Here is a 21,354-nt window from a genome sequence, read left to right on the forward strand (position 1 = left end):
CTACAATGAGATATCATCTCACACCAGTCAGAATGGCCATTATCAAAAAATCTAGAAACAATAAATGCTGGAGAGTGTGTGGAGAAAAGGGAACACTCCAGCACTGCTGGTGGGAATGTGAATTGTTACAGCCACTATGGAGATCAGTATGGAGGTTCCTTAAAAAACTACAAATAGCTTCCCTGGTGGCGCAGTGGTTGAGAGTCCGCCTGCCGATGCAGGGGACACGGGTTCGTGCCCTGGTCCGGGAAGATCCTGCATGCCGTGGGGTGGCTAGGCCCGTGAGCCATGGCCACTGGGCCTGTGCGTCCGGAACCTGTGCTCCGCAGCAGGAGAGGCCACAGCAGTGAGAGTCCCGCGTACCGCAAAAAAACCCCAAAACTACAAATAGAACTACCATATGACCCAGCAATCCCACTACTGGGCATATACCCTGAGAAAACCATAACTTAAAAAGAGTCATGTACCAAAATGTTCACTGCAGCTCTATTTACAATAGCCAGGAGATGGAAGCAACCTAATTGTCCATTATGGGATGAATGGATAAAGAAGATGTAGCACTTATATACAATGGAATATTACTCAGCCATAAAAAGAAACAAAATTGAGTTATTTGTAGTGAGGTGGATGGACCTAGAGTCTGTCATACAGAGTGAAGTAAGTCAGAAAGAGAAAGACAAATACCGTATGCTAACACATATATATGGAATTTAAGAAAAAAAAAATGTCATGAAGAACCTAGGGGTAAGACAGGAATAAAGGCAGACCTACTAGAGAATGGACTTAAGGATATGGCGAGGGGGAAGGGTAAGCTGTGACAAAGTGAGAGAGAGGCATGGACATATATACACTACCAAACATAAGGTAGATAGCTAGTGGGAAGCAGCCGCATAGCACAGGGAGATCAGCTTCGTGCTTTGTGACCGCCTGGAGGGGTGGGATAGGGAGGGTGGGAGACGCAAGAGGGAAGAGATATGGGAACATGTATATGTATAACTGATTCACTTTGTTATAAAGCAGAAACTAACACACCATTGTAAAGCAATTATACTCCAATAATGATGTTAAAAAAAAAAAGAATAGATGATACATAGAAATCTGAGACTTGTTCTCCCTAGCTCTGTAATTCTCAAAACTTCTATCAATGAAGAGCTCTGAGTGACTATCATGAAATGAATTCAAAACTAAATTTTGAATAATTCAGGACACCCAGTGATGGTTACTCTTTAATGAAGTCCAAACCCCAAAACACAACTTCTTCTAAACAATCAAGACTCAACCATCTAATGTATGTGTTATCCAGGCCTTCTCCTTATCTCCCATTCTACTTACTGTCTTTTGTTTTTCTCATGGCTTAATAGTTTCTCCTTTAGAAGGTGGCAGGATAGGAGAAATTATTCAATTTTGATACCAGAAAGCAATTTTAATTTACTGGGGAAAAGAGGCTAAAGAGAACAATTAAAACAGAGCTTCTGGGCACAAAAACTGGTTAAAATAGAAGACAGCTATATGTAAATGGTAACTAAAAACACAACAAAAAATCCTAATGTATATTAAATATAATAAGAATGCTATTATTAAATGGGCCAAATATTAGGTAGCAAAACCTATAGGCTTGATCAACACCCAATAGAGAAATAATGGGTTTCTGTTTCGTCAATACTAAGTTATATTTCCAGAGATTCCATTAGAGTAAGTAATTTATAAAACAATAACATACTTTTTTAATCATGTTTTCTTGTTGGGATTCAAGAAATTCAAGTAGCTCTGCTCTTGTAGAATTGTTCCATATCAAATAGGGGTTCTCTGTGTTACTGTTAAGCATCTTCAAAATCTAGGAGAAAGAACATTACTGTTTTATAATATTTAGGAAATATATTGAAATTACCATTCATTAAAATTGTCTATGACATGCCAAGCACCGTAATAGGTGCCTTAAGTATAACAGATCTCAGTAATTCTACCAAGTACGTTAATATTTTCCATTTTGCAGCTGAGAAAAATCAAGACTGAGAAAGATCAAATTATTTGCCCCAGGTCTCACAACCCTTAAGTGGTGAAACTGGGATTCAAATTTGAGTCTGTTTTGACTTCACATTCTTAACATTTGCTCTGCTTTGTGAAAATTACATATGATATCCTGTGTTAAAGCATTTTATAAACTCAGTAAATGTAAGCTTAAAAAGAATCATACCATACTGCCTTTACATACATATATTTGAAAACAAAATCTAAGTCTTTATGAAGCATACTCCTAGGAAGGGAAGTAAAATTTATGGGCAGAGACTCAGTTCCGGTTTTCTTGGCCAAACCTTGTAGTTCTGCAGACATAGCTTATGCCTGCTTAGCCATCCAGGGTGCTTTCCCTTTGTTTAGCTCTCCTCAATTTTAAGTGTACACATAGACATTTAACTCTCCTTTAAATGTTTTTTGTTGTTGTTTTTTGGCTGTGCCTTGTGGCTTGTGGGATATCAGTTCCCTGACTAGGGGTTGAACCCGGGCCCTCGGCAGTGAAAGAGCAGAGTCCTAACCATTGGGATACCAGGAATTCTCTAAATGTTTTAATAAGAACTTTTTACACTTTACATTTACAGAGCTCTGTGCTAGGAGGAAAGCAGTGGGTTATTACCTCCATCTTACAAAAAGACATCCAACCCTTGTTTTCAAAACATGAACTACCAGTTAAGTAAAATAACTGAAAAAATTTATCATGAAGAAAATTTTAAAACTCTGAGAAGTGGCAGTTTAAAATAAGTATTTTATTAAATCCAGATGGAGTCCAGGCCAAAATTTTGAAGTGTTACTTTTTTTTTTCTTTCCTGTAGTAGTTAATCAACAACTTGTTAGTATTTCTGGAAAGAATGTTTTCAGTCAGCAAAATACTTCACACTGGTGAACACAAAGTCCGGAAAAAGAACCAAGATCAAGATTGGCATCTAAAGCACTTCTCTCTTACTCAGGGGATCTGAAAGGCAGTGTCTTGCACCAGAAAACAGACTCAATCAGATTAGATTAAAAAAACAAATAAGCTGTTTATAAATTCTAAAAATATTTTACATTTGGAACACTGAGGCCTTTTTTCTTCTAAAACTATTAGATGATTATCAGAGAAAATGAAATAAAATAGCCTACAATTCTACAATTCAGGGATAACTACAGTTAACATATTGATACAGATCCATCCATTCAATTTTTTAATACCAAAAATGGGATTTAACCTTTTCACTTAAAATACTTTAAACATCTTCTAATGTCTTCCCATATACCTTTACAATTTGAGGCTTCAAGATATTCTATTTAATGGATTTCTATAGGTCAATTCTCTAATGCTTAGATTGTTTCTCAATGATTCTCACAGAAGAGGTTGGGCGATCTGCCACGATCATACTTATTTTTGTCATGAATGCATATGTGTGTATATACTGACTTTTAGGATTTCCATGCTGAGTGTAAGCAAGTTATAGCTTATAACAAACAGCTAAAAATAGAATCTGGGTCTCCTGACTCCCAGTCCTCTGTCCATTCCAAGTTCGCTCTCTTATCCTGTTCCTTTCTGATTCAATATTATCAAAAATTATGGGGAGCTCTACAGCTGAGAAACATGAAGTTAATCTACCCTTACAGAGAGACTGGACTTGTAGAGCTGATATGATAACATCAGCATCAAGCCACAACAACAAACCAAATTTCTTAGTTGAGAGAACAAGCATGTGAACATTTTCAATTTTTAGGTTTCCAAGAGCAATCAACATTGTTATATTCCTCTACTATCTAAAGAATCTTGCAGTATTTATCAAAAACCCAGGCTACTTCTGAAGCACATACCTCAGTAGCACTAACTACAGCAAGTTTTCTAGCAACATAGGGGGTCAGCATGCCAGCTACGCTTTTCCTTATGGTTGGATTTTCTGGTGTTGCTTGTTCTTCAGGCAGATACCCTCCAAGGCGACTCAGAGCACGGACACTCAGTTTGGCAAGACTGTTGGCTACTTCCTGTTATAAAAAAATTAAGACATTAAGACATTAAAATAGATCTGTTATCTTACACAGGCAACAGTACCTTTATGGAATCAAAACAGTATGGAACATATTAAGGAACAGGAAGCAAAAAAAAAAGAAACAAAAAAGTCCCCAACACTGACATCAGAGCTTCTTCTTTTATTTATGTGAAAGACCATCAGAATCTATGTACTCATTTATACCTAATACGGTATGTTGTAGATAACTGGAAGAAGCACATTGGGGGATAGGGTGGGGAATAGGGATGGGTAGGTAGATCTGATCGCTACAGGCACATATCACAATGAGTAATGAATGACAGTGAACAGGAAAGGACAGAAAAAAATATCTGTAAAAATCACGTAAGTTCTCAAGTGTTTAGGGGAGCTAGCCCCAACAGCACTGTTAGGATCTCCCTGAGATACACAACCATAATTTTGCAAAAATAAAGGTGACTCTGAGTACTCAAGAAAAGATTAAGTTATGTGCAGAATATGCTATTGCAAATTCCCTTGCCTTGAATCCTTCCGGGATAAGTGGTTAAGATAAAAAGTTTTGGGGCTTAGGGCTTCCCTGGTGGCGCAGTGGTTGAGAGTCCGCCTGCCGATGCAGGGGACATGGGTTCGTGCTCTGGTCCGGGAAGATCCCACATGCCGCGAAGCAGCTGGGCCCGTGAGCCATGGCCGCTGAGCCTGCGCGTCCGGAGCCTGTGCTCCGCAACGGGAGAGGCCAGAACAGTGAGAGGGCCCGCGTACCATAACAACAACAACAACAAAAAAGTTTGGGGGCTTAAAGAGCAATAAACTTAATAATCTTGAAAAACAGTTTATGCCTTTGAGGCTTTGAGCTAGGGCTTTGCTTTGCATTAACCTACGGTATGGGTTCAAATTCAATGTTTAAGTAGTGTTAAGGTTACCTGCTGGTTTGTTTCTTCACTTTTCTGAATACCACTCTCTTCTAGTGTGTAGTCATAATTAAACAGATAACCAAGCAGATGCCACAAAATTCCAGCTTGCAATAGGTGTGTCTGTAGCCAGAAATCCACAGCAAAAGAGCTGACACATTCTACCCCAAGAGCTGCCACTCGTGGAATACTCTGAGAATAAGAATAATGGAATTAATTACAGGATTAAAAAAAAAGCTCCCAAGAGAAACAGGCTGCCAATGTATGTCAAGCTAGCTAACTTATTGTGTGTTTACCTCCTCTTATATTTTCAATACCAGTTTATATCTGAATCCTATATCTTTTAAAGCCTAAAATTAAAAGTAACCCTGTGAAAAGACACAGAATTCCTATTTTTAGAAAATTATTTTTAAATTGAAGTATAGTTGATTGACAATATTGTGTTAGTTTCAGGTGTAGAGCATAGAGATTTGATTTTTTGCAGATTATATTCCATTATAGGTTATTACAAAATACTGTGTATAAATCCTTATGCTATACAGTAGATCCTTATTATCTATTTTATGTATAGTAGTTTTATTTGTTAATCCCATACTCCTAATTTGTCCCTTCTCACCTCTCTCTCCCTTTTCTCTTTGGTAACCATAAGTTTATTTTCTATGTCTGAGTCTGTTTCTGTTTTGTATATACATTCATTTGTATTATGTTTTAGATTCCAAATATAAGTGATATACAGTGTTTGTCTTTCTCTGACTTATTATATTAAGCTAATATTCTCAAGGTCCATTCATGTTGCTGCAAATGGCAGCATTCTTTTTTATGGCTGAATAACATTCTGTTGCGTGTGTGTGTGTATACACATCTTAAGCCAATTGTCTGTTGATGGGCACCTGGGCTGTTTCCATATCTTGGCTATTGTAAATAGTGCTATGAACGTTGGGTACATGTATCTTTTCAAATTAGTGTTTTCATTTTTCCAGATATGTACCCGGGAGTGGAACTGCTGGGTAATATGGTAGCTCTATTTTCAGTTTTTTTAAGGAACCTCCATGCTGTTTTCCATAGTGGCTGTACTGTACCAATTTACATTCCCGTGAACAGTGTATGAGGGTTCTCTTTTTTCCACATCCTCTCCAGCATTTATTATTTGTAGACTTTTTGGTGATAGCCAGTCTCACTAATGTGAGGTGATAGCTCATTGTGGTTTTGATCTGTATCAGAATTACTATCTTTGAGGCTAGTTAGTGTCAAAGACTTGGGAATACAGTTTTCTTTGTTTCACTTCTTGTATTTTTAATTTTTAAAAATACTGATAAGGCATTAATAGCAACGCATGTGCTAGTGATCTTAAGTGTATCAATGATATCTTTAGTGCAGGTGTACAGATTTACTTCTTTATACCAGACTTTGCATTCTTATTAAACACTTCTAAGGACATCAAGTAAATATAGTTGAGGACATTATTTTCATCAGATTCCTTATTTCTAGATACCTTAGCCTGGGATCAGCACCCTAATCCTGTTCTATTCCAACACAACTGTCACTCTGCCCAGTTACCTGAGAAATCACTCTCCTTCCCAGCCACCTATCACATCACCCACAGACAACTTCCCCTGGCAGTACCAGACTGGGAGGAAACAGCAAGCTCTCAGATCCCTATAGCTTTTCCACCAGGCAATGACTCAACTCTTAAGTTTCAGGTTTTACGTGGTCCTTTACTTTCATTAGATTGATTTAGTCTAGTCTTCTCTCTTGCTTCCCTGCCTCTGTTCAAATATTCACATGAGACCAACTTCCCTCTAGATATGTCACTCTAGTCTTACTCTTTGTGGGCCAGCCCAGGAACAAAAGCCACAAGCAGCAAGGCTTTAGTGAAAAATGTAATTTACTTGAAAATAATTTTAGGAAAACAACTAGTTAATAAATTGGGGACTGGCTACTTGACAAGAAAACCCACTGCTGACTGAATCCAGAAAGTGGTAAAGATGACCTCTACCTTGCCAAAATAGAGCACCCGACAGAGATCCCTGATGATGCCAGGCATTTCTGTGATCTTCTCTCGGCATTCTTCAAACTGAGCGGCCACACTATAGCATTTGCTTATGTGTCCACACACCTGCAGACAACATAAGAGAGAAAAAAAAAGGTCACATGTGCATTCCTTATTTAAGACAGTGGAAATCAAATCAGCGGAGATTCGTGAATAATACTTAATGGTATATATGACACTCCAAAATTAAACAGAACATTTCTATAGAATTATTAGTATTTCTGGTTAAGATTCCCTATAGATGCAGGGTTGGCAAACCATGGCCGCTAAGGCTAACAGGCCAAGTCAACCCTGTTCTTGTATGGCCAGAAAGCTAAGAATGGTTTTTACATTTTGAAAGAGTTGCAAAAATCACAAATAAAAATATGCAACAGACTGTACATAACTTGAAAGCCTCAAATATTTACTCTCTGGCCCTTTATAAAAAGAAGTTTGCCAACCTCTGGAATAAAGTATTTTTGTCCAGAATTCTAATAATGTACTGTACTTAAAAATAAGGATGAAACTCAAAAGCCTGTACTCGATTGTTTTATATTCTAAATTTTGCTGGCATAAACAAAAGGCCACATAAAAAGATGCATCTACAGTGATCTTAATGAACTCCTGATGGATTTTCTATTAAAGAATTCAACAGAAAAAAAGCCAATGAAAACACTAGGGATGGGAGAGGGAGGTAGAGAAGGAAATTAAGGAAGGGGATAGAAAATAAATGAAATAAAAATGGCAAAATGACAAATGTTTGAAACTGGGTAAAAAAAAAATTAAGCCAACAGATTACGTATGATTTAGCACAGTGGTTCTTAAAGTGTGATACACAGACCAACAGCATCAGTATCACTTGGCAATTTTGTTAGAAAAGCATATTCTCACGCCCCACCCCACACATACTGAATCAGAAACTCTGTGGGCAGGGGACCTGGGAGGCAGAGCTCAGCAACCCAGGTTTTTTGTTTGTTTGTTTGTTTGTTTTTGCTGTACGCGGGCCTCTCACTGCTGTGGCCTCTCCCGCTGCGGAGCACAGGCTCTGGACGCGCAGGCTCAGCAGCCATGGCCCACGGGCCCAGCTGCTCCGCGGCACGTGGGATTCTCCCGGACCGGGCACGAACCCGCGTCCCCTGCATTGGCAGGTGGACTCCCAACCACTGCGCCACCAGGGAAGCCCACAACCCAGGTTTTAATGAGCCCTCCAAGTGATTCTTACAGATGTTAAAGTCTGAACTACTAGTCTAGCGTAACTTTCTTGGAACCATATGTTTTAGTCTTACCTGTACAGACATGTCACTTGGTTTACTAGAATGATTCAAGACAGCCACACAGCGACTAAATGCCTCTTGTAACACCTGCAGAAAAAGAAGTCAGCCATCAACTCTCCATTTTGAGTTGGAGTCTGAAAAGCCTTTTCTGGTAGGGATAAAACATTAATAACCTTTTAATATCTGAAACTTGGCAAAGAAATATTTGCTCAATTAACATTTGTTAAATAAACAAGTAAACAAAGGACCCTGAAGTTTTTTTAAGCATCCCACTATGCTATTTTGCAAGTAATATTAAGCTCACCAATTTTGAATCCAATATTCTCCAATTCACGTTGTGAAATAAAGCTCCATTTATTTTAATTTTGGTATTATAATATACAGAATATTGTTATCTGTTGCAAAAAATTAAAGAAACTGTATCAACTGTATTTGTACTTGGTGAATTATTTATTGCTAAGAGACATACAGTTTGCCTAAACTAGCTTGAAGACAAGGACAAAGGTCATTCCATATTACCTCAATTCCATTCTCCCTTCTGAGCTCTTCAGCATTGAGGGCTGAGCAGTTAACAGTATGGAAAGCCAGCTCTGCAGCAGCAGGCAACAATGGTGATTCTTTTGAGAAAAGGAGGTCATCTGAAGTTTCCATTGTTATTGTCCTAATTAGCATGGGGTAGCCTGCATATTTATAAGGCTGTAAATCTGAAATAATCATGGTTCTAAGTTAATTTTGACACTACTTTCAATTATGTTGCCAAAAAAAAGAGATTAAAATATGCAACATCTTAAATGTTTCCTAATTCTAGTTTATAAAGAGAAATTAAACCAAGTACAAATCCCTTGGATCTTTTCAACTAGCAAACTTGTTTGGTGGACTTTTCTAAAATGTTTCCACTAGAAAAAGAGTATTTTCTGGTAGATTAAAACTGAACTTTGTGTATAGTGGTTTTGATCCTTTGCAAAATATCTATGTTTTCTATGTTGTCCATGTGATCTTTATAACTTTTCACCTGATCACAGACAGCAAGACATAGCCAATGCACCAGAGACCCATACCTCTTTATAAAGAGATAGAAACATTTGATTTAAATGAGTGAATATTTTATATTCTGCTTTCTGAATAACAGGAGTACTTTCCTATTTTACCAGTTATCATAAAATAAATGTTTGAAAATACTGACTATAATTTGTTACTATGAATACAAAATAGAAAGTTAATTTATTAACTGTATTTGGCTAATTCCATATTTTGACAAGCAAATTTAAAAGTGAAATCTGAAATATACTGGTGCTCAATTCCTGTTCTTTTCATTCTTTTTTTTTTTAAACTAACCTATGAGGTGGAAATATGTAAATTAATTGGCTTTGACTTTATAAGTATCTCTGTCATCCCACTTGAAATCAGCATAAAGCTTTTTGCCTTTTGAAGATGACAAATAATCTGCTTTAAATTAACTCATTTCTAAGATGGCTTAAAAAAAAAAGCCCCTTGGAACTGGTCCCAGTAGTCCTAACACATACATACATAAGAAGAAGAGTGAATTAATGTTAAGTTCTATCAGATCAGGACCCCCATCCCAACTTACTGAGTATAAACCCCCTTTGGGAAAAGTGGAAGACAGCCTGAAAAAACATTCTGACCTTGATAATATACCAATGATGAGCTACAACTGCACCTTGTGGCTAATATAGATTTACCAGCCATCAAAAAACAACCAATGGTTTGAAAAAGACTTCTTTAAACTCATTCTGATTAGTGATAAATGCCATATAACTAAATACTGTACAAATGTTTTCTGTTGAGTTCATATGCAAAAGTGAATCAATTAATCACTGTTCTCTAATGACCAAGCTGCTCAATCCCTACACTGTCCCCTCCAATACTTAAACTGGAACCCTACTTGTCTTCAATTACCCAACACTCCTGCTTATCTCAGATCCCCACTGTCCTCTCTTTTCTCCCATCATCCTATAGAGCAAATGGGTCTCCCACTTTGTGTGTAAGACAAGTTTAGTTCCCAAGCCAATGGACACATGCCATATTGAACCCAACTCCCACCCTCAACAGAGTCTTAAAAATTCTCAACGTGCTCCTAGCTTTCTGGCTGCTACTAAATAGCCCTGAAAACATGCTGGAGATTTCCAATAACCTGTATCCTGAAATTGAAACAGAGCAGGACCCTATGGTCCTTGCCCTCCATGTCCTCCACCTGTGCAAAAACTTTAGCCAAAGAATAAGTTTAATCAGAGAAGTGAGGAAATACAGAAACAAAGGCAAACAGTCAAAGGAGACCAAATAATAGTTTAGTCATTAAGCAAAGTCAAGGACCTTTAGTTCCTCCTCAAAGGCTACAGATAATGTTCTGAGCCATATCCTGTGAGCTGTCTTATAGATACTGAAAACTCCTACCAGGTGGAAGAAGTTAACTACATGATGACCAGACTATAGCCATGACATAAGCTGCCACAATTCTGAGAAGTGGCCTCAAGGAAATGGGAACAAACTGACCCTGGAACTGAAGACTAACTGTACTTAAAGCAATCAAGATGACACTGGTCAGACCACCACATGACCAATTTTAAGATGACTGTCAGAGCTGACTGGACTGTTTCTGCATGTAGCCCCTTCCCTCAGCCTATAAAACCTCTTGCCCACTGGTTTGGGGTGGGGGGAATCAGCCTTTGAACAGGCAGCTGCCCTTCCTCCACCCCACCCCCTTGATTACTGGCATCCAAAATAAAGCAAACTTTCCTTTCCACCAACCTTGCCTCTTTATTGGCTTTTGAATGGTGAGCAGCTGGATCCCACTTTTGGTTACAAAATCACACCTATTTTATCTATAAATTTTTCAAACTGTCCCACAGGATCAGAGGGTTTCGAAAGCTACCACAGGAAATGAGGTGTGAAGGGATATATAGGATCATTTGAAAAGTTTCTGTTGCTTTTTAAAAACCAGAACACTCTTGGTGTTTTCAGCCTTTAGAGGTTTATGGATAGGTACAGTCTTATAAAAGACATTTAATGACCCTTAAATGCCAGGTCCATTTTATATCTCGGTTAATATGTTTACTGCTAAATGGCTAAAGACAAAAACTAACCAAGTACCTCCAGAGAACAGAAATGTACTTTAGGACGGAACAATGAAATCTGGTTGGAAATGTAAACTACTCTAACTACAGAAAACTACTCTTTTACTATATCTAAAATGCAATTCTAAGAGTCTTTTGCAATAATAATTAGAAATAGGCTGCAGAAACAAGAAGCATGGTAGAATTAGCTGGAGGGTAAATCAAAATTTGAGAATAACACATGCCTTACCTTCTTTATGACGGTTGAAGAGGATGCTCTGTGTTTTCAGAATTAAAATTATATTCTCTGGATCTGGTCCATCTGTTATTTTTGCTGATTTGGTACATAAAAATTCATAGGCTTTATTTACCTTTTCAAACATATCCTGTATGTAACCAAAGACAATTAACTTTTGTTAACATCTCGAATTACAACTTAGAACACAGATGATTTGTATTTTGCCAGTAAATTCTTTGGTTACTATTTTGTTTTGTTTTTTACATAAAGGGATTCATTCCAACTGTAATATAGGTGGTATACTTTTAAGGTGAAACAATTTTTTTTCCCAAATACTTATTCAATGATCTCAGTACCATTTACTGAAAATTATTCTTCAGTAGCTTATACCATATATGTCATATTAAACTCATACACACCAGAGATAGTTTCTGAGTTGTTACAAAAATAGTTATGATAAGAACTACTGTTTTTTGAGCACTATGGCAGGCACTGTGCTAAATGCTTTACACACATTATCTCACTTAATCCTCAAAACAGCCTTGTGAGGTGTGTACCCTTATTAACCTCACCTTAAAGATGTTAGCTTGCCTAAAGTCACAAAGCCCATTGCTCACAGAGCTAAGACGCACACCCAGGTCTGACTCTATCTGTGCTCTTAAACTACTATACTATAATGTTCCTTATCTATATGTTGATCCTTGTGCCAGTATAATACTATTTTACTATTGCAGTTTTATAGAGTATTTTAATATCTGGTAGTTTAAGTTTAGCAACTTAATTCTAATTTCAAAATTTCTTCCTATATTGATTGTTTTCTTTCCCAGATGAATTTGAACTGCTTTAGATTTCTCAAAAAATGTCCCAGGCTTTTGATTAAAAATGCCTTAAACATATAAAAGTGACATTTTTTCAATGCTGTATTCCTATTCAGGAATACTGCCTGTCTCTAATAAAAAACACTAGCCCTGAATCAGTGGAAATTACTCCAAGTTTCTAGCAACAAACTATGAGTACTGTTTTTATTGGTCCTTGTCTGATTTTATCTTTTATGAATCTCCATTGGCGCTGTAGTAGGAAGCTGGAAAAGACAAGATCAGGGAATGCTGGCAGCAGATGACTTTAAGTCTGAAGCAAATTTTCTACTTTTTCATTAAGAGTGATATGAAGTTAGATGTCATTAGAAAAAAATAAATTACCCAAAGCAATCTGGGTGGCAATGGCATCACTACAAATGAATTAAGTTCACCCATATCCTAATTTTTCAGTTATTCATGTGACTGCCCATTAGAGTTAATTCTCAAACCGACATGGGTAAGGAAAGAGAATAAAACCCAAAAGTTACTAGTCACAGTGTAGTCCTTTTGATAAAATGAGAGAAGATCATTTATGCTGAAAACTTGGGCACGTGGGTCAGAGGTTAATTAAACATATACTGGACATATATTATGAGGCAAACACTGGCGCATAAGATGAGCGTATCTTTCCTCTGCCTGAAATAGTAATAAAGCAAAAGCAAGTAGCAAGTCAACCCCAAAGCCCTAATTCCAAAGGCAGTACATACCCTCCCTTCTGGATTCTTATCAGGGTGGTACTTCTGTGCAAGTCTGAAGTAAGCTTTTCTAATCTTGCTCTCATCATGCCTACAAAATAGGAAAACTGTTTCATGAATTAAGTAAGGTGCAAGAAAATACTTACACAATCATCTAAAATCATCTAAAAGTGCTTAAGTAAGGTGCAAGAAAGTACTTACACAATCATCTAAAATGATATTTTAAGAATCTTACTTTTACTGTATATGATCATATAGTAGATATCAAATTAAACCCAGTAAGATTTAAGTAAGATGATTCCTATGTGTTATCTTTACACATAAAAGATAAAACCTAAACATTCCCTATGCAAGGTTACCATATTCACTTCAAATTACAAAACCATATTTAGGTTTTGAAGAACTAAGAATTTTAAACTAACTTTTCAAATTGTCACTTCAAACTATAATTCTAAGTTATTTTAACTATCAGCCTTGTCAAAAATGAACAAATTCAGTATATACTTAAAATGTCTTTTAAACTTTTTCTCTAACATATCTATTCTACTATAAAACTTCACTGATGATAAATTAAATCTGCATTCTTTCCTATACGTTGGTCATTTACGATCCTAGACACACTGTTGTCAAATCTCTTCCTCATGTATAACACAAACTGCAAGAAGGAGGAAGATGACACTGAAAATGACTCACGGTCCCTGTCCTTGAGGGAGATTAAGCACTTCATAAGCATCATCTATTGACATTGTAGGTGGCTTCTTTTCTACTTCCTTCTTCCAGGCATCAAGGGTATCTTTTAGAAGCTTAACCTTAAAGACAGAGAATTAAAATTTATATCTATTAAAGTAAAACTATTTCAGAATATAATTTTTAAATTACAGAATTGTTGTGCTGTATTTATTTCAACTGACATTTCTAGGCTAACCAATTAACAGCTTTCTAAAATACAAATAACCAAAATCACCTTCTAGCACTGTTAAATGGTCAGATAGCAAGGTATTTGTTATGGGGCTATATTTTTTAAAAAGTAATATTTTATTATTTATTTATTAATTTTAATTTTTTTTTTTTTAATTTATTTTTGGCCGTGTCAGGTCTTAGTTGCTGCACACAGGATCTTCGTTGCTGCACACAGGATCTTCGTTGAGGCATGCGGGATCCTTTGCTGCAGCACGTAGGCTTCTCTCTAGTTGTGGTGTGCGGGTTTCTCGCTTCTCTAGTTGTGACAGGCGGCTCCAGAGCACATGGGCTCCGTAGTTGTGGTGCGCGGGTTCCAGAGCACGTGAGCTCTACTTGAGGCGTGAGAGCTCGGTAGTTGTGGTGCCCAGGCTTAGTTGCCCCGTGGCATGTGGGATCTTAGTTCCCTGACCAGAGATTGAACTCGCGTCCCCTGCATTGTAAGGCAGATTCTTTTACCGCTGGACCACCAGGGAAGTCCCTAAAGTGATATTTTAATTCTCTGCCAATTTTTGTCTCTACTTTTTTTTTTTTTTTTTTTCAGTACACGGGCCTCTCACTGTTGTGGCCTCTCCCGTTGCAGAGCACAGGCTCCGGACGCGCAGGCTCAGCAGCCATGGCTCACGGGCCCAGATGCTCCGCGGCATGTGGGATCTTCCCGGACCGGGGCACAAACCCGTGTCCCCTGCATTGGCAGATGGACTCACAACCACTGCGCCACCAGGGAAGCCCTGTCTCTACTTTTAACTGTTAAAGAAACGTTCAGAAAGTACGGAAAACTTTGGAATTAGCATTCACTGTAGTAAGAGAGGAAGCAGTATATGATCGCATGCTTCTCAAGGTGATCTAACATAATTACTGGTATACTGGTATTCAAACAAACATAAGGGATAGTGACAAGGGAGTCTGGGTAGGGGTGAGAAGAAGAGGGCTAATATTTGCTGCATGCCTATGTGCCAAGAAGGTATGTGCTTTACAGACTGCAGATTTAATTCTTATATAAAATTTCAGTAATACATGAAAACATTGAGGTTCTGAGAGACAGCTGCATACTTCCCAGTTAATAAGTGATGGAGCTGGATTCAAACCTAGGTCTGACTAAAAAGCCCACACTTTTTCTGCTATCTCATGTTGAATCCGGAACAAGCAGCAGTGTCTACCTGCCTTCATTTGGTCATTGCACTGTAAAGAGGCAGTGCCTGGTGGTACAAATGGCAAGTGTTCTTAAGTCTTCTGATGGTAAGGGTAATGGTAAAACCTCTGCTATAGTAACAGACCAACAGGGGCACCCAGGCCTACTGTATTCCAGGCTTTCACTAGGTATCCAGGGGCTCAAGTTGGACGGGTCCCAAGGGCACTGCGACAGCAGATACTACTATACAAATGTGCAAGTCACACTTACTGCCTCCAGTGTGTGCCAGGAATATGCTGTGTTTTTTTATATGAATTCTCACTTAATCTTACCAACCACCACATGAAACAGTTGCTATTGGTAGTAGTAGTACTATTACCATAACTGAGGCTTAGAGAAGTCAGGCGGTACACTGAATGTACATACAGAGCCATTAATGGCCAAACTGAAACTCAACCCCAGACTGCCTAACTCCAGCATCTGTGAGCTTAATGAATCTCCTATAAAGATGAGCTTCCACCAAGCTATTATAGTATGTAATTGTATTATATACATGAAATTGAGTTTGTTTTGTTTTTGTCACAAAAGATCAAGATTGTAAAGTCCTTTCATGCTCCCTGAAAAAACTCTTTCAGTTTGGGATTTACCCAAATGTACTGAACTACACTCAGAATTACACAGTGCTTAAGTAAGGAGGAATATTTAAGAAAGAATTACACAGTGCTTAAGTAAGGAGGAATATTTAAGAAAGCTATTATCCTTCTTATCACAGAAAGAAGAAATACCCAGAAGTGATTAGAGGTTTTTTTATGGTTTAAGAAGGCAAAAATTAATCTGCTGACTTACCGGGTCTTTAATTGGCCAATCTGGAAACCGGAATGTATCACAAAGTTGTTTGAGGTAATAAATATTACAAAATAGTTCATTTTCTAGCTGTGGGTAGTTGATAACTGGGATGGGACAATATTGATAAAGTGCTCTTGTGTTACTCTGAAGACGAGGTGTGAAATCAGCAAGATGGGCAGCAATCTTCTCTATCATAAGGCGCCTACAATTAGAAAAGTCTCCAAGCATTATGAAGGCATTATTTTATTCTATTTTAAAGAAAAGGTTAAGACAGGTAATCATTCAAGGTAATTAAATGGATCTTCTTCAGAATAACTTAAGTTATTGGCCTAAAATGAGAGCTTGTAAGAATGTTACTCAGAGTATTCTAAACTTACTATGTAAAAACACTCCATGGATATAAACTTATTTGTAATATGATCTATAAAGAAGACCATAGAGAAAAAGGCTGACAATATCAGTCCTTCTTATTGAAAATTCAGTCATTAGAAAGTCAAATGGTATGGAATCTGCATGCATGAGGGCACAGCCACAGAATCAAGTTAGCTATCACCCCAAAGAAGCTCACTGCCTGGTCTTTATTTTAGTTAATGTAGCACAACCTGGGATCTGGCCCTCAGCTAAGCAGAAAATTGATTTGCTCAGTATACAGAGAGCTACATCTTTTAGATGAGAGACTCATACTAACCAATCTCCGGAGAAAAATATTATACAGAATAACTGTAATAAACGTATTCATGTTCCTATACATTTGTTCCCAATGAAAAATATGAATATTTTCAATATGAAATTTCAATTTTCAAATTGAAAATTTTCAATTTTCTATATGAATATTCATACAGAATATATTCAAATTGATGGCTAGCATATGCCAAGCCTGTAGGTCAACCTATCAGAGAAGCCAAATGATGACGAGCAGGTGGCATTGTGAGTATGAGTCAGCCAAAGAAGAGTGAGTAACTGACTCAGAAGATCAACTGCCATCCAGCTAAGAAGACCAAGGGGTTCTCCAGAGAGCCAGACTTGACACTGGAACCATTAACTGCTGAGTCTTTCCTGGACAGTGCCTGCCTGGACACTGACATCTGCTTCTGGGCCTCTCCTTTTTCTTGGTGGAAACAGGCTTTTCCTATGGCATTCTCCTGCTAACCTCCAGATTATGGTCAATATGTGCTGGCTAGGGAGCCCTCATTCTAAAATGATTGTGGGTATCTCTAGACTGATCCATTCCATGTGGGCATAGTTTTTAATTAGTGGGGTACAGTTCTATTTCCAAATACCCAGAAGGAGTGTCTTGATTTTATTCCTATATATCTCTTACATAGATATTAATTCATTGTCTAAAAGCACCAGTGGTAATAGGCTCCACCCTTATATAAAGCTCTATTAAGGTAACAGTAATTTTGTCAAATCACCTTAGAACAGAAAAAAGCTCAGGGCCTTGTCAACAGCAGTCACCTGATTTGGCACCAATGACTACTGTAGCTTTAGATTATGTAACTAGTGAAAGGAAATCTTTTCACAGAGGTCAAACCAGATGGGAAGAGGCAAAGATTCTGTGTATAAAATACAATCAGCTGGCTATTTACCTCATTTCACTGCTCCAGATTGCTTCTGGAGTATCAAATTCTCCTAGAAAAATCTCAGCAAACTTTTCAGCCTCGTAATTTTCTAAGTAACAAACCATTGCTTCTGGTAGAATGTGCCCAAGTATACTTCTCTGAAAAATATCTTGTCCTTTCGTCTTTTAAAAAAAAAAAAAAAAAAACGTAATCAGAAACACTAAAGTTATCTTTCAGTTTTCTAATAAATGAATTGGGGTTAGAGAACATTTTAAGAAAGGAGAATAACTGGAACATACTGCTTTTATGCTTTTGAAATTTAGATGGAAAAATGGCAAAATGAGAAGTGCAAGGTGTCTGGTATAAACTGGCTTGGCATGAACTCCAAGGTGGAACTACCCGCTCTAACCCTGCAGTAGCCTTAACCTCCTCATCGGTCAGGTGTTGCCAACATTATTTAGCACAATTAGCCTTTGACCATGTATAACAGTAATGAACAACACAAGGAAGACTCTGCAAAGATTTACATCAATTATTCTGTGTTACATCGTTGGCTGTAGTTCCCACCTGCACCTGCTTCTGTTTTCAAAAATAAGTCCAGAAAAATTGAGATCTTAAAGAGCCTATCCTCATGAAATGTGGCTAGAATTTAGATGGAGTATTTCTATACAAAGTAATTATAATTAACTGTACTAAGAACTCCATATTCTCTGACTGGCCAAATGAAGTCAGGGTAATGTTCATATTTATCATGCTAAAATTTTAAACTCATTTCTTTACCTGATGGAAAAAATTCCTAAAGACTATGAATACTTTTCTTATTTCCTTCTAGGCAAACTGAGGATGTTTTATTCTTCTAGGATCTGACAGAGAGACAGGGGGGAAAAAATCCAGACATGGTTTTACCACTTAGTGCAAAGACAAATTAGATGATGAATATTTTCAGGCTTTTTACTAATAAAAGCCATAAACTGACTATCTGTTAAACTTTGGGGTGAAGAATTGCTTCTTCTTTAGAATACTATTATTTCATAATTCCTACATCTAGAGTTCTGCTATAAACAAATATTGTTTGGCTGTAATTCAAAATATTGTTAGGGAAAATGATGTATATAGTTTCTCATATTATAAAATTTGAAGAAAAAGATTACATATGCATAACTTCACAGAAAAAAAGGAAAAAAAAGAATGATTAAAAGTGCCTAATGTTACATTAAGGTGGTAACAATAGGGGCAAATTTTTTAAAAACTTTATATTCTCATTTTCTATTTTCATAAAGCTATGGAAATCATACTTCCATGGGTATCACTTTAGTATTATTAGACTGTAGACAGATAACTTTCTAGGGCTTTACTGGCCTCTCTATAAAACATGCAGTTTTGGTCTTGTGTCTGTTGTCAGACTGGTATAACATTCCTTGGTTAGTCTCTTAAACAGTGGTCTAGTTTTGGTTTATTCTGCTCTCAATAAAATATGAAAATCAATGTTCCATGAAAAGCCTAACAAAATTTCAAACACAATTCAGTTATGTGTTTACAATAAATATCTCTGTAAAATGCAGGTATAAAGCTACATTTTGTCAGAGCTACCTGGATAAGTCTTATCTTTTTTTTGGATTCCTATTTTTCCTCCCCAGTAAAATGGCAATAATACTTAAGAGCACCTGAAGAATTAAGTAGCTTCAAAAAAGAAACTTAGCACTTCTAACATGTTGGGATATGAACAAAAAGAAGGTGGAAGTCTTACTGAATCTGAGCTGACTATATGAGACTCAGGTATATACTGAATTATTTATGAACATTACTAATGTAAATTTTACACTAAGGGAACAAATTATATTCATAGCAATGCCAGGTTATAATTCATATCTACAATTTAATTATTAATTCTAATAGGCAACATTTATTTTCATTTTAAAAATATTAGCGTAAACTTTCTTTGTGCAAGGTACCACAAGGAATGCAAAAAATAAAACAATACCTGCCCTCAAGGGCTTATAAGGAAAGGAAGGAAGGAAAATTCACAGCTAAGTAAACTTCAGGGCCAAGACAGCTTCCCCAGTATTAAGTCACGTATTCAGAGGATTAATTTGCCTTACCTCCTCTGACTTGAAAGCCTGTTTGGTATGTGTGTACTTCAAAAATCTAGGAAAAAGAGAATTACTTATCAGGTATAGGAACTGATTTAGATTTAGTAACCTCAGTTTTCTAAGACCAGATTTTTTTTAAGTATAGTTGATTTATAATGTTGTGCCAGTCTCTGCTGTACAGCAAAGTGACTCATACACATATAGACATTCTTTTTTTTAATATTCTTTTCCATTATGTTTTATCAAAGGATATTGAATATAGTGCCCTGTGCTATACAGTATGACCTTGTTGTTTAAGACCACATCTTTTATATGTAAATAAGAGCCACAAAAGGCAACTTGTAAATCCATATTCCCAAACAGTTTAATTTCTAATTAAGGCAAGAACTTAAATGAATTAGAAAAAAATTTAAATTATGGTCATATTACAGTTATGTATTAATATTAAAAAATTACTCAATTTTAAGAAAAAAGCAAAATGTAAAACTGTATATAATATGAATATAGTTAAATCTGTACGATTAAAATACTAGATGATACAATTCTTATGTTAGATGTGGTAAAATGGTGTAATTCTGAATAATTTTTCCCCTATTCTTTTTTTTTTAATTTATTTATTTTTGGCCGCGTTGGGTCTTTGTTGCTGCGCGTGGGCTTTCTCTAGCTGTGGTGAGCAGGGGCTACTCTTTGTTGCGGTGCGCAGGCTTCTCATTGCAGTGACTTCTCTTGTTGCAGAGCACGGGCTCTAGGCACACGGCTTCAGTAGTTGTGGCACGTGGGCTCACTAGTTGTAGCTCGTGGGCTCTACAGTGCAAGCTCAGTAGTTGTGGTGCACGGGCTTAGTTGCGCTGTGGCATGTGGGATCTTCCCAGACCAGGGCTCGAACCCGTGTACCCTGCATTGGCAGGCAGATTCTTAACCACTGCACCACCAGGTAAGTCCTCCCCTATTCTTCTAACTTTCAAATTTTCAGACATATATAAACAGCTCTTATAATGAAAAATTTAATAAATATAATGATATGCTCACAAAAAACTAATTTAATAAATCTGTCCATGTACAATTCAAGTAATTTCAAATAGATTATCACTAGAGTTCTTACCGAGCAACAGGAAGCACATTGGAACCTGTATACATCATGATAAAGAAAAATACTCCACTAAGATAAAGTCGAGGTAACTGTGGGTTATCTTGCATAATACGATATAACAAAACTGCAACCTTCTCAACAAGGATAGGGTCAAAGGTCAGCAGTAGCTAAAAAAAAAACGAAATAAAATGTCTGGTTATTGAGCTGTAAAAAACTTGCAACATCACCATTCATCTTAGGTTTATGTATTTCATGTGCTGGGGTTACAGTTTCTCATAAGTAGTGTAACAAAATAAAAATCAGACTCAGTATGCTTGTCTACCAGGTTCTAAACAGATTTGAAAAATATTTTATAGCATTTAATGCAGAGATAGTAAAATATTAATAAAGAATTGATCAAAACTTATTCATAAAAAGTGCAAACATGCCTGAAGCTGCTTTGTCATGATTATAGATAAAATTATTTCCTGTGCAGGAATCTTCCTGAATGGATTTCTCTGTTAATGACAAAAGAAGAAAAAAAAAGTAGCTACCCTTTGGGTTAGTTTCAGGTCAGTTGATTTGAAAGGAAGCATCCTCTGAAGACTATCTGAGAACTCAAAAGAGCTGA

The 21,354-nt window shown here is 36.9% G+C and overlaps 1 protein-coding gene across 3 annotated transcripts in view; it reads right to left on the bottom strand.

The window, feature by feature from the left end:
* DNAJC13 (DnaJ heat shock protein family (Hsp40) member C13) overlaps positions 1 to 21,354 on the bottom strand; it is a 125,327-nt gene that overhangs the window by 33,484 nt on the left and 70,489 nt on the right. For all 3 annotated transcript variants that reach the window (XM_082839219.1, XM_082839218.1, XM_082839220.1), the window contains exons 30-42: positions 20,757 to 20,911; positions 19,664 to 19,709; positions 17,592 to 17,746; positions 16,003 to 16,204; positions 13,761 to 13,876; positions 13,080 to 13,158; positions 11,528 to 11,663; positions 8,726 to 8,910; positions 8,219 to 8,293; positions 6,900 to 7,019; positions 4,916 to 5,095; positions 3,826 to 3,993; positions 1,721 to 1,834 (exon numbers count right to left, since the gene is read on the bottom strand). In XM_082839219.1, the coding sequence (XP_082695345.1) occupies positions 1,721 to 1,834; positions 3,826 to 3,993; positions 4,916 to 5,095; positions 6,900 to 7,019; positions 8,219 to 8,293; positions 8,726 to 8,910; positions 11,528 to 11,663; positions 13,080 to 13,158; positions 13,761 to 13,876; positions 16,003 to 16,204; positions 17,592 to 17,746; positions 19,664 to 19,709; positions 20,757 to 20,911 (1,731 nt within the window). The remainder of the gene's footprint in view (positions 1 to 1,720; positions 1,835 to 3,825; positions 3,994 to 4,915; positions 5,096 to 6,899; positions 7,020 to 8,218; positions 8,294 to 8,725; positions 8,911 to 11,527; positions 11,664 to 13,079; positions 13,159 to 13,760; positions 13,877 to 16,002; positions 16,205 to 17,591; positions 17,747 to 19,663; positions 19,710 to 20,756; positions 20,912 to 21,354) is intronic.

This window comes from Leucopleurus acutus, assembly GCF_964270905.1.
Source record: "Leucopleurus acutus genome assembly, chromosome: 5".
Lineage (NCBI taxonomy): Eukaryota > Metazoa > Chordata > Mammalia > Artiodactyla > Delphinidae > Leucopleurus > Leucopleurus acutus.